Source organism: Theropithecus gelada, chromosome 14, assembly GCF_003255815.1.
Source record: "Theropithecus gelada isolate Dixy chromosome 14, Tgel_1.0, whole genome shotgun sequence".
Taxonomy (NCBI): Eukaryota; Metazoa; Chordata; class Mammalia; order Primates; family Cercopithecidae; genus Theropithecus; species Theropithecus gelada.
The window spans coordinates 10,249,205-10,264,923 of record NC_037682.1 but is presented as its reverse complement, the minus strand read 5'-3'; the positions used below and the strand labels follow the sequence as shown (position 1 = coordinate 10,264,923).

Below are 15,719 nucleotides of genomic sequence, written 5' to 3'. Positions count from 1 at the left end.
TTTTTTTTTTTTTTTTTTTTTTTTTTTTGAGACGGAGTCTCGCTGTGCTCCCAGGCTGGAGTGCAGTGGCGTGATCTCGGCTCACTGCAAGCTCCGCCTCCCGGGTTCACGCCATTCTCCCACCTCAGCCTCCCAAGTAGCTGAGACTACAGGCGCCCGCCACCACGCCCGGCTAGTTTTTTGTATTTTTAGTAGAGATGGGGTTTCACCATGTTAGCCAGGATAGTCTCGATCTCCTGACCTCGTGATCCACCCGCCTCGGCCTCCCAAAGTGCTGGGATTACAGGCTTGAGCCACCGCGCCCGGCCAAGACTCCTTCTAAAAAAAAAAAAAAAAAAAAAAAAAATTGTACCTGCCTCACAGGATCCTGTAAGATAATCAGCGTAGGGAGCTTGGGGCAATGCCTGGCACCTAGAATGGACCTGTTCCATGGGAGGGAATGCCAGCAGGTAGGCAGTGAAGGTAGGGTAGGGCTGGCGGGCTGGAAGAGCTGGCTCCAAGGACTGAGAAGGTGGGGGAAGCTGGGGACAAAGGGAGAATTTTGTGAGATTTCCTGGTTGGAGCAGGAGAAGGTGGCTGGCCAGGGCGAGGTCAGGGAACCAGGAGCCTCTCAGGTTGTCCACTGGGTGGGGAAGCCTCCCAGGCTGGGGGGAGGGGGCCCTAGGAGGGCTGTGGCCAGGGCCCAGAGGAGGGCAGGGCAGGGACTGGGCGGGAGGTTTTAGTCACTGTGCCTCCTACCCCAGTACTTGCGCTAGTGGCTGCCAGCCAGACAGGCAGCAGTGCCTCATGGGACTTGTAGTTTTTCAGGGAGAGGTGGTGGCCAAGGGTGTCAGGAGGTGCAGTGCCCCCTGGGCAAGGCCTAGGTACGGTTATTAATCCAGGAAGGTAGTTTTCAGCGGCAAGGCTTGTAGGCTTGTCTTCCAAGGCAGGATTTGGCTGGCAACTGGTCATGGGTGCTGTCCCTGAAGCTTCATCCTTCCAGGCCCCCCACGTGGCAGAATGGTTTGGTCTCCTTCCCTCTGGGGCCCGCAGGCCAGAATGGGCCTCCCATCTCCTTCCAAAGTGGTGCAGCCCAACTGCCAAAGGCCACAGGTCACCTGGCTGGCAGCATCCTGGCTCCCCCCCACCCCCCGAGCCCCCACTGTCAACTCCCGAATTCCTGTCCCGCCAGTCCTCCGTGACCTTTTCCCTGTAGCCAAGGTCTCTCACCAGACCTGCCTCTGCTGAGCCTCTCTAGCTGTCTAGCTGTCACATGGCTGGAGTGGCAGCCCACAGGGCGCATCCACCTTTCACTGCGCACATGAAGAACCGTGGGCTCAGAGAGGTGACGGTACTTTCCCAATATGTGTCACTGACTCCCGGCCCAGGGGCCTTCCTCATGCCCTGCCAGGCTTATGAACCCCAACTCTTTCATGCCAAATTTCGAGGGCACCAGACTTTGCTCCCATTTTATAGATGGGGAAGTAGAGCCCAAAGGGCTAACGATACGTGCCCAGGATTGCAGGTCAAGGACAGAAAGGCAGCTCTCTTGACTCTCAGGCCTCTGTCTCTGGCTGTCCCCTGCCACCTTGCCCTGAGTCTGCTCTGCCTGCCCTCAGGAGCTGGAGAAAGCCGTGGTGCGGGGCAAGGAGCTGGGGGCCCGGCTGGAGCATCTGCAGCGTGAACTGGAGCAGGCAGCTCTGGAGCGCCAGGAGTTTCTGCGAGAACAGGAAAGCCAGCACCAGAGGTGGGGACAGGGCTGAGGGGAAAAGTGAGGGAGGCAGGGGTGTGGTGGGGTGAGCGTGGGGTGGGGCTGGGTGCCAAGGATTCTCCTGGCAGGTACCAGGGCTTGGAGCAGCGGCTGGAAGCTGAGCTGCAGGCGGCGGCGACCAGCAAGGAGGAGGCGCTGATGGAGCTCAAGACCAGGGCCCTGCAGCTGGAAGAGGAGCTGTTCCAGGTGATGCCTGATGGCCTGGGAGCTGGGGACCATGCCACCCCGCTCTCCATCCCATGAGCAGATGCCAGGGTCGCGTGTGCTGCTGGTCTTGCCCCTGGATTCTTGGCTAGCTACTTGTATCACTCCCCATGTGGGGCCTGTTGGAGGGAGCACTGTGCTGGGAGTCAGGTGGCCGTGTTGACTTACCCGGGGTCTCATTTTCCCCATTCTGCACATGGACAGAACTTCTGCTGTGGATGACTGCTCCGCCTCTCTCACCCGGGGTGCCCCACTGCTTAGGGAGCTCAGCGCTTGGCATCAAGGAAGTCAGTTATGGTTTCTGATGCCTGGGCTGTGTGTGGGCTCCATACGGAGGGTGGGGTGGTGGGGCCTAATCCCAGGCTGCCATCCTCAGGGAGCTCACAGTCCAGGCAGGATAGAGGCAAGAAAACAGGTGATGATAACTAGGTGCCAGGGGCTGTGAGGAGGCCATACAGGGGCTTGGGAGGGTGCCACCCAGCAAGGTACCCAACAGGTGCATGTGAGTCAATCAGGGGAGGTTTTGTGGAGGAGGTGGGGTTGAAATACAGGCTTAGAGGAGGTCCCGTGCAGCAACTCATGCCTGTAATCCCAGCACTTTGGGAGGCCAAGGCGGGTGGATCACCTGAAGTCAGGAGTTCGAGACCAGCGTGACCAATATGGTGAAATCCCATCTCTACTAAAAATACAAAAACCAGGCCAGGCGTGGTGGCTCAAGCCTGTAATCCCAGCACTTTGGGAGGCTGAGGCAGATGGATCACGAGGTCAGGAGATCGAGACCATCCTGATGAACACTGTGAAACCCCATCTCTACTAAACACACACACACAAATTAGCTGGGCATGTTGGCGGGTGCCTGTAGTCCCAGCTACTTGGGAGGCCGAGGCAGGGGAATTGCTTGAACCCGGGAGGCAGAGGTTGTAGTGAGCCGAGATTGCATCACTGCACTCCAGCCCGGGCGACAGAGTGAGACTCCGTCTCAAAAAAACCCCACAAAAAACAAAAACAAAAAAACCCCAAAATTAGCTGGGCGAGGTGGCCCACATCTGTAGTCCCAGCTACTCGGGAGGCTGAGGCAGGAGAATTGCTTGAATCTGGGAGGCAGAGGTTGCAGTGAGCTGAGATCACACCACTGCACTCCAGCCTGGGCTACAGAGCGAGACTCTGTCTCAAAACAAAAACAAAAACAAAAACCGAAAACCAAAGAGGCTTAGAGGAGTAGTGGGATGGAGAGGTGTTATGAGAAGAAGGCTCTGCTGCAGACAGAGAAGTTGAGAAGGGCAGGGTGGAGATGGTGGAGCTTCAGGAACCAAGAGCAGGGACTTGTGGGATCCAAGGGAAGACATGAGATTGGGGCAGGATGGCCCTGGCTAAATGCTGCTGGCAGGACAGGCCCATAAGCGCGGGTCCTTGCGGCATCCCCAAGCCGCTGCCCTGCATGACTTCCAAGGGACTCTCCTTGCAGCTGCGCCAGGGCCCCGCGGGGCTGGGGCCCAAAGAGCGTGCGGAGCCTCGGCTGGTGGAGACCCAGAATGTGCGACTTATTGAGGTGGAACGCAGTGTGAGTGTGGGCCACAGTGAGCCCTGGGGAGGTGCCCCATGCAGTGTGAGTGTGGACCCACAGTGGGTCCTGGGCGGGGGGAGTGCCTGGTGCAGTGTGAGCCCTGGGGAGGTGCCCTGTGCAGTGTGAGTGTGGGCCCACAGTGGGCCCGGGGGTGGGGGTGCCCCGTGCAGTGTGATTGTGGGCCTGTGGTAGGCACTGGGGGTGCCCCCGCCACCTGGCTACCGCTAACCCCCACTTCTGGGCAGAATGCAACACTGGTGGCAGAGAAGGCAGCTTTGCAGGGGCAGCTACAGCACCTGGAGGGGCAGCTGGGGAGCCTGCAGGGCCGTGCCCAGGAGCTGCTGCTGCAGAGCCAGCGGGCGCAGGAGCACAGCAGCCGCCTGCAGGTGGGTGGCCGCCCGGGTTCCCATCCCTGCCCATGTACTGCCCCCTCCTGCCCCTTTTGGATCGTCCTGTGGCCTTTTTCTATCCCAGCTCCCAGCCAGCTGCCCCACCTCTTCTACAGCTTCATTTATCCTTGTCCTATGACCCCAGCCACCATTGTGCACCATCCTCCCTGCCGCTGTCTCCTCCTACCTGCTGCCAGCCCCCACATCTGCACCTGTGTCCCCCTGCCCTCTCACCGTCCCAGCCCTCCCCTCCACAGGGAGCCATTAGTCCCATTCTGCCCTGTGCCCCTCCCGGACAGCCTGGCCCAGCCAGCCTCTGCCGCCTCTCTCCTGCTCGCCATCAGCCTCTGACTGGGGTTTGTGCTGCTTCCTGTGCCCCCAGCCCTCTGCCTCCTCCACAGCTCTCTCCTTGTCTTGAGCCCTACCCTCTGCCCTTAGCCCCCGACCCTTCACCCGATTTCCAGCCAGGGGTTCCTCCCCAGCAGCCTCTGCTTCCCTCCTCCATCCCAGGCCGAGAAGTCTGTGCTGGAGATTAAGGGCCAGGAGCTGCATCGGAAGCTGGAGGTGCTGGAGGAGGAGGTGCAGTCGGCGCGGCGGTCCCAGGAGGAGACCCGCGGGCAGCAGCAGGCCCTGCTTCGGGACCACGAGGCCCTGGCACAGCTGCAGCGGCGGCAGGAGGCCGAGCTAGAGGGACTGCTGGTGCGGCACCGAGACCTCAAGGCCAACATGCGGGCACTGGAGTTGGCTCACCGGGAGCTGCAGGGCAGGTGAGCATCACCAAATGCCCAGCTCCTCCCCTGGCACCCCCTATCTGCCAGAGAAGACTCCCCTTGGCAGGTCTGACTCCCATCAGGAAGCACCTCCACCTCCGCTCTGTGATACCCCCGCCACTGTTGTGCTCCCCACACTTCTGGGCTGGGCTCCCCGTGGGGCTCACCTGTTGGGAGTGGTGGGCACCTGGCATGGCTTTCTGCCCAATGGCTTTCCCTGGGGGACCTATGCTTAGGAGGTGACAGACCTCCTCTGGGCTCAGATAGTCCAGCTGGCTGCTTGTGGTGGCCATAGGTTCATGCAGCCCTCTTAGCCCCTTGTCCATCCCAGGCATGAGCAGCTGCAGGCCCAGCGGGCCAGCGTGGAGGCCCAGGAGGTGGCCCTACTGGCAGAGCGTGAACGCCTGATGCAGGATGGGCATCGGCAGCGGGGCCTGGAGGAGGAGCTGCGGAGGCTTCAGAGCGAGCACGACAGGTGCCGGCCCTGCCACAGCCCCTAGCAGCTCTCAATGGCCCCATCCCGAAAGTGGGTTGGGGGTGTGGGGTCCTGCCTGGCCTCCCCTCTCCGGCATAACTCGTCTGGCCAGCACTCGGACTGAGGACCCAGGTCCCTTGGAGAACAGCTCTCCTTCCTCCCAAGGGCTCAGCTGCTGCTGGCAGAGGTGTCTCGGGAGCGGGGTGAACTTCAGGGTGAACGCGGGGAGCTACGGGGCCGGCTGGCGCGGCTGGAGCTGGAGCGGGCACAGCTGGAGATGCAGAGCCAGCAGCTGCGCGAGTCCAACCAGCAGCTGGACCTGAGCGCCTGCCGGCTGACCACACAGTGTGAGGTGTGGATGGGGGGCCGGCGGGGGTGTGGGTATGTGTGGGGGAGCAGGAAGCCTATACCCAGGTGGTCCTGAGCTGGGTCCCACCCCCTGACCCATGTTGCCCTCCTGCCAGCTATTGACACAGCTGCGGAGTGCCCAGGAAGAGGAGAACCGGCAGCTGCTGACTGAAGTGCAGGCCCTGAGCCGGGAGAACAGGGAGCTCCTGGAGCGCAGCCTGGAGAGCCGGGACCACCTGCACCGCGAACAGCGGGAGTACCTGTGAGTGGGCCGACTGGGAGCGGGGTAGGGCCTCCCCTTTGGGCATTCCTGGGGAGATCCCCCAGTGAGGGCCTAGGGACAGTGTTGGAGCTGACCTTCCAGGTCAGTCCGATCTGTGGCATGGGACCAGTGCGTCCTCGCTGCAGCCTGTGCCTTGCTACTGCCTTGGCTTCCCTGGGCCTCACACCCACCTCTCCCTTCTCACTCCTGCCAGGGAACAGCTTAATGCCCTGCGCCGAGAGAAGCAGAAGCTCGTGGAGAAGATCATGGACCAATACCGCGTGCTGGAGCCTGGGCCCCTGCCCCGGACCAAGTGAGCAGCCCTGTCACCTCCCTCAGGCTGGACATCCTGCTAACCTCTGCCCCTGCCCTGGCCTCTGACCCCAGGCCCAGCTCAGGTCCAGGCCCCATGAAGGTCAACCTGGCCTTTGCCATCCCCAGGACACCCTTTGCTCCCTCCCTCCTCCCTGTCCTGATCCCGTCTTGTGCCCTCTTGCCCCCAGGAAGGGCAGCTGGCTGGCAGACAAGGTGAAGAGGCTGATGCGGCCCCGGCGGGAGGGGGGCCCCCCTGGGGGGCTGCGCCTGGGGGCCGATGGGGCTGGCAGCACCGAGAGCCTGGGGGGCCCCCCGGAGACGGAGCTTCCTGAGGGCAGGGAGGCAGATGGGACAGGTGGGTCTGGGGGTCAGGTGGCCAGGATGGTCCCTGCCCCACATCCTCTGCCCCTACCTTGGCACCTGCCTCACTGCCTGGCCTGCATGCATGACCCCATTGGCCTTCCCTGAGGCCTGCTCAGCCTGCCCTGATGCCACCAGGGGCTCTTTGCCCTGGGCCCTGCAGGGTCACCCTTGGCCCACACCTCTCTCCTGCCTGTGCTATCCCCCACCTAGCCTGCCCCATCTGCAGAGGAGCCCAGGATCTGGGAGGTGCAGAGGACTCTAGGGAGAGGTCATTGATCCTAGACTGCAGATGAGGAGACTGAGGCCCCGGGAGGGGAAGCTCCTTGCCCAAGGTCATGCAGTGAGTTAGTGTCAAGGCCAGCACAGGGCCAGCGTCCTGCTGCCCCCTCATTTGCCTGGCTCCTACCCCCTCTCTGCACCTCCTCTCCCTGGCCCTGGGCAGCTTCACCCACTGGCCCCTCCACTCCACCTAGGCCCCTGCTCCTCTGACCCCCTCCCTACATGAGCCTCAGCCCCCTTCCCCTCCTCTGACCCCCTTCCTGCATGAGCCTCAGCCCCCCCTTTCCCTTCTCTGACCTCCTCCCTGCACGAGCCTCAGCCCCCCTCCCCTCCTCTGACCCCCTTCCTGCATGAGCCTCAGCCCCCCTCCCCTCCTCTGACCCCCTCCCTGCATGAGTCTCAGCCCCCCTCCCCTCCTCTGACCCCCTCCCTGCCTGTGCCTCTTGCAGGGTTCCCTTCCCCGGCACCCATGCGCCGGGCCCAGAGCTCCCTCTGCCTGCGGGATGAGACCTTGGCAGGCGGGCAGCGGCGGAAACTCAGCTCAAGGTTCCCGGTGGGCCGAAGCTCTGAGTCATTCAGCCCTGGGGACACCCCTAGGCAACGATTCCGACAGCGCCGTCCAGGGCCCCTGGGGGCACCCATCTCCCACAGCAAAGGTGAGGGACAAGGGTCACTGTCCCAGCCAGCCCCCCAACTCTTTGTGGACCCACCAGCTCCTTGGGGGAGGAGGCTTCCTTCTTGTCCCCTGTGTCTCCTGCAAGCTCTGTCCGCTTCCGCCCTGGCCCTGGGCCCAGTGGTTGCCTTGTGCCTCCCAGGACCTGGTGTGGGATGGGAGAACTCCGTTGAGACCCTCCAGGAGCACGAAACAGATGCCAACCGAGAGGGTGAGTGGGGGCCTGAGGAAGGAGCAGCGTTCTTTGTCCTGCCTGGGACCCCTGGCAGAACCTCATTCATCCATTCTGTCATTTGACCATGATCCTTTACCAAGTGCCAGGTGACGTGCTGGCAGGGGACACAGCAGGGAACATTCCGGTGTGAGGAGGCAGATAGTAGTAAACAATTTGCCTAAAAGTAATTATTATCTACAACAGCCCTGTTCACTAGAAATACGGTGTGAACCACCTGATAATTTTAACTTTTCCAGTAGGCTCACCAGAAAAAGTGAAAAGAGACAGGTAAAATGGATTTTAATAACATTTAACTCAATATGCCTACACTATTACCATTTCAGCATGTAGCCAGTGTAAAAATCATGAATGAGCTATTAGACATGACTTTTATTTTTTTTTGAGATGGAGTTTCACTCTTTGGCTCACTGCAACCTCTGCCTCCCAGGTTCAAACGATTCTCCTGCTTCAGCCTCTCGAGTAGCTGGGATTACAGGCATGGGCCACCACGCCAGGCTAATTTTGTATTATTATTATTTTAGTAGAGATGGGGTTCCACTATGTTGGTCAGGCTGGTCTCGAACTCTTGACCTCAGATGATCTGCCCACTTCGGCCTCCCAAAGTGCTGGGATTATAGGTGTGAGCCACTGCGCCCGGCCAGATGTGATTTTTTTCATAGTAAGTCTTTGGCAGTTTGGGAGGCCAAGGCAGGCAGATCACTTGAGGCCAGAAGTTAGAAACCAGCCTAGCCAACATGGTGGAACTCTGTCTCTGCTAAAAATACAAAAATTAGTCAGGTATGGGATGCCTGTAATCCCACCTACTCAGGGGACTGAGGCAGGAGAATCACTTGAACCTGGGAGGCGGAGGGTGCAGTGAGCCAAGATCACGCCATTGCACTCCAGCCTTGGTGACAGAGTGAGACTGCCTCAAAAACAAAAAACAAAAAACATAGTAGATCTTTGAAGCACGTCACAGGCCAGCCCCATCTCACCTGTTCAGCTCACCCAGGGCAGCTCAGCCCTACACCCCATGGACCATCAGGAGGCGCTAATGCTCTGGGAAGAAAGGAGAGCAGGGGAGGGGTCAGGAGCTCAGGACCTCTGGGCAGGCTGGTTGGAGTTTTAGTAACTTGGGTGCTGGGGTGGGCCTCAGAGAGGAGGTAAAGTTGGAGCAAAGACTTGAGGGGAGAGTTTATCGTGTGGACACACCTGAGAACACCATTCTGGGCAGAGGGAACCGCTGAGGGAAGAGCAGGCATGGTGCAGCTGGAAGCGGTGGGTATTGGCAGGTCGGGGGTGGGCAGAAGGTGCTCGAGCCTGTAGGCCTCCTGGGACTCTGGAAGTCCTCCTGAGGGAGGCGGGTCTGAGCTGAGCCTTTCCCTCTAGGCCCCGAGGTACAGGAACCGGAGAAACGTCCCCTCACCCCGTCCCTCAGCCAGTGACACCATGGGGACAGCAGGATCGGGACTGCAGCCCTCTTGCCGCTGGAGTGTCAGCGGGGGGCCCAGGCAGCCCAAGAGCTCAGGGAGCCAGGGCCCCCAAGGGGAGTCCTTGGACAAGGAGGCCTGGGCCTGGAGATCCTCCATGGTCGGTGCCGGGGCCCGGAGGTGGAGCTGGGACAAGTGTGTGGACAGGGGGGACAGCTGGTCCCCACGAGTGGCTCTAGGCCGGGATTCTGGCTCTTCCAGGTGGCTCCCGCTGAGGCAGCGGTCTCTGGGAGATCCCCCAGCTGAAGGAGGCTGGCAGGAGTAGGCAAGAGAGCCCCCTGCCCAGTCCAGGCAGGGAGCTGAGTCCCAGTGCCGGGGGACTGTGGCCTGGGCTGATCTTGAGCCTCAGCTGGACATGAGGGGCAAGAGAATAAAGCTGAACTGCAGCCTTCTGAGTCTTGCTCTGTCTGTTGGCTGCATTGGGTACCTCGGGGCACCAGGAACACATGCCGCCCTAGTCCTCCTGGTTGGCGGGGGTCTGTGGGCAGAAGGCCCCTGCCTGAACAGGGCGACACAGGCCTTTCTCCAGGGGCTTGGCCAGTCTGGCTGGCCAAAGCCCGAATGTCCTGGTGAGGTGGAGAGGGGATGACATCCTGGGTAGCCAGCAGGGATTGGAGTCTAAGATCTGGGCTAAGGGGTGGGGGGCAGTTCACAGCCTGGCGGGGCATTACTTAATGCCAGGGGCTGCCAGGAGGGGTGGGAGGGACACTGGCTCTCTGACCAGGGCCTCTAGCATGATGCCTGAGAAGGGGGGCAATTAGGTTGAGGTGCAGGATGTGAGTCAGGGTACCTGGGGCCGCCCAGGGGAGGGTGGGGCTGCCCAGGGCTGAGATGAGGCAGCCTGAACTTGGGGGATGCAGAGCTGGGAGGGGCAGCCCGACCAGCCTCCCAGGTGTGACCTGCAGCAGCCTGAGTCCCTCCTCCTCTCAGCCAGGGCTTCACAGGACACGGTGTGGGGTGGACATCCTGGCCTCTCCAGCTGGCAGAGGAGCAGCGAGCCCCTCCCCACCGGTCTCAGGGCCTGGGGCCTCATGGCTGTCCCACTTTGCTAGGTGGCCCCATTGGTGGTCAGGAAGGGGAAGGCAAGAAGAAGAAGAGGGAGCAGAGGCTCAGGAGGACCAGTCAGCAGGGGCCCTGGGCCTCATGGGGAGAGGGGGCAACCCCGTGTGGCACTGACATCTCTTCTTGAGGCCTACTCAGGGCTCTAAGCTGGGTACTGCATCAGGTTAGGAGACAACAGGGGCAGCACACATGAGGTGCGCATGGCACCTGGTGGGCTCTGCATGGTGGCTGGGGGCTGATGTGATTCTGCAGGCCCCCTCTACAGAGAGCTGGTCAGAAAACTGGCCACTCCTCCTTGCCATGGGGTGCCAGGCTTGGTTCCAGCCCCCTCTTGGTGATGAGGCTCCTCTTTGCAAAGGCCAGTCCGCTGGGGAGTGGGACCCTGGTGGCCACCCCCAGGAAGGTGGAGTAGGGCAGGCCCCACTGCCTGAGAGCTGAGTGACTTCCAGGATCCAGACCCCTTCTCAGCCTGCCCAGCACCAGGCACCTCGCCCCCCATCTTGGGGCACAGACTCCTGGTGTCCTCCAGCCACTGGCTGCAGCCGGCATTCCCAGGCAGACCCCTGTCTTGGGGGCAAATGCCCCAGAGGCTCCAGGTTACCCACGGGCTCAGGGATGGCTCCCACGGGGTGTTTCCAGTTCCCCGGAGAGTCGAGTAAGGTCCCGGAGCGCACGGCCCTGAGGCTTGGCCGGGGGGCTCGGGAGACAGGGCGTCCCCAGCCGGCCGCCCACCGGCAGCCCGGCGCTGTCACGTTCCAGCCGCCTGACTCAGGCCGCGTAGGGCGGGGAGCCGGGAGGCGGTGCCGGCGCCCGCCTCGGCCCCGGAGGCGGCACCAGGAAGCGCCCGCCCCGGCCGGAGCCGCCATGTAACCGGCGCCGCCCGGAGCCCGAGCCGCGCGGGCCCCAGCGACCCGCCCGCCATGGGGGACGAAGACGAGGATGAGAGCTGCGCCGTGGAGCTGCGGATCACTGAAGGTGGGTGTGGGGCCTGACTGCGGCTGCCCCGGGCGGGCCGGGACGGGTCATGGACCGGCTGGGTTCATTCACCCCCTGTGCCCACAGCCAACCTGACCGGGCACGAGGAGAAGGTGAGCGTGGAGAACTTCGAGCTGCTCAAGGTGCTGGGCACGGGAGGTGAGGACCCCCATCCACCGGGCAGGCGTCCCAGGCGCGGTGCCCCTGACCTCCTGCCTGCTCACTCCTGGGCCTGGGCCAAGCCACTGAGCAGGCCCCCCACCCTTTCCCGGCACAGCCTGCCTTGCCTGCCCCGCCCTGCCTTGCCAGGGTTTGCATGCCCACTTCCAGGGCACTCCACGTTGACATCACTTCTCCCTCCACGGTCCTGTGCGTGCATGCCCCCCTGGATTTGCCAACACCTTGGGGAGGGGGACTTGCACCCCTCTCAAGTTATTTGCATAGCTCCTCCCTTTCTTTCAATATGGGATCCCCTCCCACATTTTGCAAACGCCCCAGCGCTGGTTTGCCCATCTCTTCCCCAGCCAGGTGCACACCTCTGCCTCCCTTCCTTGCACTGGCATCTTTTCACATCCATCTGATCTCTCGCAGATTTGCACATGCCCCGCCCCCACGCCTCGAAGCAGGCCCCCTGGAGTTGCATGCTCTCCAGCCTGGTTTGCACATCCTTTCCCTGGTTTTGCTGGGCACCCTCCCGGGGTGTGCACACCCTTTCCTTAGAAGGCTCTGCCAGCTTTTTGCACACCTGCCTCTTGCCCCGGCTCCTTCGCCTAATTTGCACACCCTCCTGGGTTGGCATCGCCCCCACCCCCCAAGCCTGCACCGATCTCCCGCTCACAGCCTACCCTCCACCCACTCGCTGCTCCCACAGCCTACGGCAAGGTGTTCCTGGTGCGGAAGGCGGGCGGGCACGACGCGGGGAAGCTGTACGCCATGAAGGTGCTGCGCAAGGCGGCGCTGGTGCAGCGCGCCAAGACGCAGGAGCACACGCGCACCGAGCGCTCCGTGCTGGAGCTGGTGCGCCAGGCGCCCTTCCTGGTCACGCTGCACTACGCTTTCCAGACGGATGCCAAGCTGCACCTCATCCTGGGTGAGCGCACGCCACATCCTAACGGGGGTGGTGTGGCTGGGGGCAGGCGAGGCCACCTGACGGGGCTGCTTCCTAACTTCCACTGCACCTCCCAGACTATGTGAGCGGCGGAGAGATGTTCACCCACCTCTACCAGCGCCAGTACTTCAAGGAGGCTGAGGTGCGCGTGTATGGGGGTGAGATCGTGCTGGCCCTGGAACACCTGCACAAGGTGGGTGAAGACCTGGTCACAGGCTGTTGCCATGGGAACTGGGTCTGGGCCTTCGAAGGAATCTGCAGGCAGGGCAGCCTCAGGCTTCCCCCTGGGCTTCCTGGGGGGCCAGTGGTGAGCTGGGTGGGAACTGGAGCTACTTCCCCAGGACCCCTTACAAGAAGCCTCATCGCTGCTTGCTGGGGTCCCCTCCCCTGGCACCTCCTCGAAGGGGCTTTCCTTTTTCAGGGAACTCAGGGCTGCATTCACAGAACTTCCTCAAATGGAAACCTCATGGCCTGGCTCCAAAGGCCCCCTTGAAATGGGGCTCTTCACACAGACTTTCCTCTCTCTGGGACCTTGGGGCCTGTCCCACGGGGCCCTCCTTCTTTGCTTTATATCTTTTTTTTTTTTTTTTGAGACGGAGTCTCGCTCTGTCACCCAGGCTGGAGTGCAGTGGCGCGATCTCGGCTCACTGCAAGCTCCGCCTCCTGGGTTCAGGCCATTCTCCTGCCTCAGCCTCTCAAGTAGCTGGGACTACAGGCGCCCGCCACCACGCCTGGTTTATTTTTTCTAATTTTAGTAGAGACGGGGTTTCACCGTGTTAACCAGGATGGTCTTGATCTCCTGACCTCGTGATCCACTCGCCTCGGCCTCCCAAAGTGCTGGGATTACAGGCGTGAGCCACCGCGCCCGGCCTGCTTTATATCTTAAATGGCCTTTTTTATTCAGTGGCTCTGCCCTGAAGACCCCCCTCTACAGGCAGATGACCTTCTCTGGGGGGGGGGTCTCCTTATCCTGAGCAGGGCCAGGAGCTGCAGGAGCTGGGGAGGGTTTGGGAGAGGAGGCCTCAGCACCTCTCTTGCTCCTACCAGCTCGGCATCATTTACCGAGACCTGAAACTGGAGAATGTGCTGCTGGACTCCGAGGGCCACATTGTCCTCACGGACTTCGGGCTGAGCAAGGAGTTCCTGACGGAGGAGGTGAGTGGGGGTTGTCTCTGCCTGCAGTGTCCCATTTGATCCTCCTTCCTGCCTCTTCCTGCTCTGGGCCTGCATTCTGGGGCTGCAGAAGTGAATAGCTCCAAGAAGTTTCCACAGCTCAACTCTCCAACCTCACAAGTTGAGCAAGTCTTACTCTGGGCCTTGTGGGGCGCTGGAGCACAGGAGAGGCTTGGCCATCTAAACAGGACCTCTTGCCCTCCCAGAAAGAGCGGACCTTCTCCTTCTGTGGCACCATTGAGTACATGGCCCCGGAAATCATCCGTAGCAAGGCGGGGCATGGCAAGGTGGGTTGGCAGGGAAGTGGGGCTGGGGGAGGTGGAAAGGGGGGGTGTGAGGCAGGGGAGACGCAGGCTCTCACCCTGGCTCCACCCACAGGCTGTGGACTGGTGGAGCCTGGGCATCTTGCTCTTCGAGCTGCTGACGGGGGCCTCGCCCTTCACCCTGGAGGGTGAGAGGAACACGCAGGCTGAGGTGTCTCGGTGAGTAGAGCTGGACGTGGAGGGCGGCCAGGGGGCTGCAGGGCCTGCCTGGGCAGCGCTGTGGGGGGGGGGCTTGCTGCCCCTGACGCCCCCCCAATCCTCCCAGACGGATCCTGAAGTGCTCCCCTCCCTTCCCCCCTCGGATCGGGCCCGTGGCGCAGGACCTGCTGCAGCGGCTGCTTTGCAAGGATCCCAAGAAGCGATTGGGCGCGGGGCCCCAGGGGGCACAGGAAGTCCGGAACCACCCTTTCTTCCAGGTGAGGCTCCTGACTCAGGGCCCCACACCCCCTGGTGCATACCCAGGTGGGGCTGCTGTTCCAGGTTGAGGTTGTGCCTGGCCAGTTTCACTTTATTTGGAAATCCCCCCAGAGAAAGAAAGCAAGTGTGTGTAAGCTAGGTTTCTCTTCACATCCATCCCCACTGAAACTTGGCAGATGCATTCCTGAAAGAAAGGACTCTAGGTTCATTGGCTGTTGGGACTGTCAGGGATTTGAGAATGGATTGGTTGGTCCTTTCACTGGACAGACCCAGAGAAGGCAGGTGACCTGCCCCAGATGGCACAGTAAATGGTGCCGAGCTGGGAACAGACCTTGGCTCTAGATAGATCTCCTGCTGGCCCAGATCAGTACTAAAACCCACACTTATGGCTTTTAGCACCCACCCAGGCATTTTGTTCTTTATCCCTGTCCCTGTGCAGTCTGTGTGCCTGTCATTCAGAAGGACAGTTGGTCAGCACACATGGGTGTTTGCTCACTTGTTAGGAGCACACACATTAGAGTACAGTGCAGAGTGAATCTGGCCATGTGAGAATGCTCTGACTCAGGGGCTGGGCCTGGCCAGCGTCATCGCCCAGCAGGACTTTGTAACAGTGAATACCTACTGTGTGTCGGCCCTTTATAGACATGAACACATTTCACCCTCACAACTACCTGATTCTTATTTTTTAGATGGAGTTTCACTTTGTCTCTGGGGCTGGAGTACAGTGGTGCGATCTCAGCTCACTGCAACCTCCAGTTCACGAGTTCAAGCGATCCTGCTGCCTCAGCCTCCCAAGTAGTTGGGATTACAGGCACATGCCACCACGAGTGGCTAATTTTTATATTTTTAGTAGAGATGGGGTTTCACCATTTTGGCCAGGCTGGTCTCGAACTCCTGACCTCAAGTGATCCACCTGCCTCAGCCTCCCAAAGTGCTGGGATTACAGGCGTGAGCCACAGTGCCCTGCTGTGGGGACAAGGGGCAACCACCTTGATTCTTATCCCCATCTTTACAGATGAGGAAGCTGAGGCTCCAAACAATTAAGTTCTTTGTCCAGGAAGTGATGGAGCTCAGATTCAACCCAAGGCTGGGTGGCTTGAATGCCTGTCCTTAATGGTCTTCTGCTTAAGTGTAGGCATCAGATTTGCCACTCGCCTGACATCTAAACAAAAGCACCCATTTCTGGGCACTTATTGTGGGCCAGGTACTGTGTTACTCACACTTCAAGTGCCGTCTCTTTGAATCTTCCAAGCCCTGGGAGGGCCTGCCTGAGATGATTTCTTAGATAGGAATCTATGTCTTTGAGGTGAAGATGTCCCTTTGCACAGGGTGGGGAGTTGGGGGCGGGGAAAGCATCTGAGCAGTGTTGGTTTCTTTCAGTGAATTCCTCAAGCCCACCCTTCGCCTATGCTGGGTGCTGCGCCAGATGCTGGAGTGGGTTGACCAGTAATACAGGAGAGGCCCCAAGGTCTTCAAGGCCTGATGTGTGGCAGGGGTCTTTCCCTCCTTCTGTCTTTTTCTTTTTTCTTTTGTTTTGTTTTGTTTTTTTTTTTTTTTTTTTTTTT

At 60.6% G+C, this 15,719-nt stretch overlaps 2 protein-coding genes across 5 annotated transcripts in view; both read left to right on the top strand.

The window, feature by feature from the left end:
* Positions 1-9,491, top strand: part of CCDC88B (coiled-coil domain containing 88B) — a 17,012-nt gene extending 7,521 nt beyond the window's left edge. Inside the window, exons 15-27 of the mRNA XM_025355606.1 lie at positions 1,599-1,726; positions 1,819-1,936; positions 3,420-3,515; positions 3,764-3,904; positions 4,418-4,674; positions 5,009-5,152; positions 5,318-5,504; positions 5,617-5,762; positions 5,977-6,075; positions 6,266-6,432; positions 7,169-7,375; positions 7,535-7,603; positions 8,996-9,491. Coding sequence (XP_025211391.1) covers positions 1,599-1,726; positions 1,819-1,936; positions 3,420-3,515; positions 3,764-3,904; positions 4,418-4,674; positions 5,009-5,152; positions 5,318-5,504; positions 5,617-5,762; positions 5,977-6,075; positions 6,266-6,432; positions 7,169-7,375; positions 7,535-7,603; positions 8,996-9,051 — 1,815 coding nt within the window. The 3' untranslated portion in view covers positions 9,052-9,491. The remainder of the gene's footprint in view (positions 1-1,598; positions 1,727-1,818; positions 1,937-3,419; positions 3,516-3,763; positions 3,905-4,417; positions 4,675-5,008; positions 5,153-5,317; positions 5,505-5,616; positions 5,763-5,976; positions 6,076-6,265; positions 6,433-7,168; positions 7,376-7,534; positions 7,604-8,995) is intronic.
* A 1,347-nt stretch (positions 9,492-10,838) lies between these two features.
* The window catches only part of RPS6KA4 (ribosomal protein S6 kinase A4), a 14,165-nt gene continuing 9,284 nt past the window's right edge, over positions 10,839-15,719 (top strand). For 2 of the 4 annotated variants that reach the window (XM_025358209.1, XM_025358207.1), the window contains exons 1-8: positions 10,839-11,133; positions 11,221-11,292; positions 12,005-12,223; positions 12,319-12,434; positions 13,289-13,396; positions 13,621-13,701; positions 13,793-13,896; positions 14,003-14,153. In XM_025358209.1, coding sequence (XP_025213994.1) covers positions 11,079-11,133; positions 11,221-11,292; positions 12,005-12,223; positions 12,319-12,434; positions 13,289-13,396; positions 13,621-13,701; positions 13,793-13,896; positions 14,003-14,153 — 906 coding nt within the window. In that variant the 5' untranslated portion in view covers positions 10,839-11,078. The remainder of the gene's footprint in view (positions 11,134-11,220; positions 11,293-12,004; positions 12,224-12,318; positions 12,435-13,288; positions 13,397-13,620; positions 13,702-13,792; positions 13,897-14,002; positions 14,154-15,719) is intronic. The other 2 variants (XM_025358211.1, XM_025358208.1) reach the window with 2 other exon arrangements.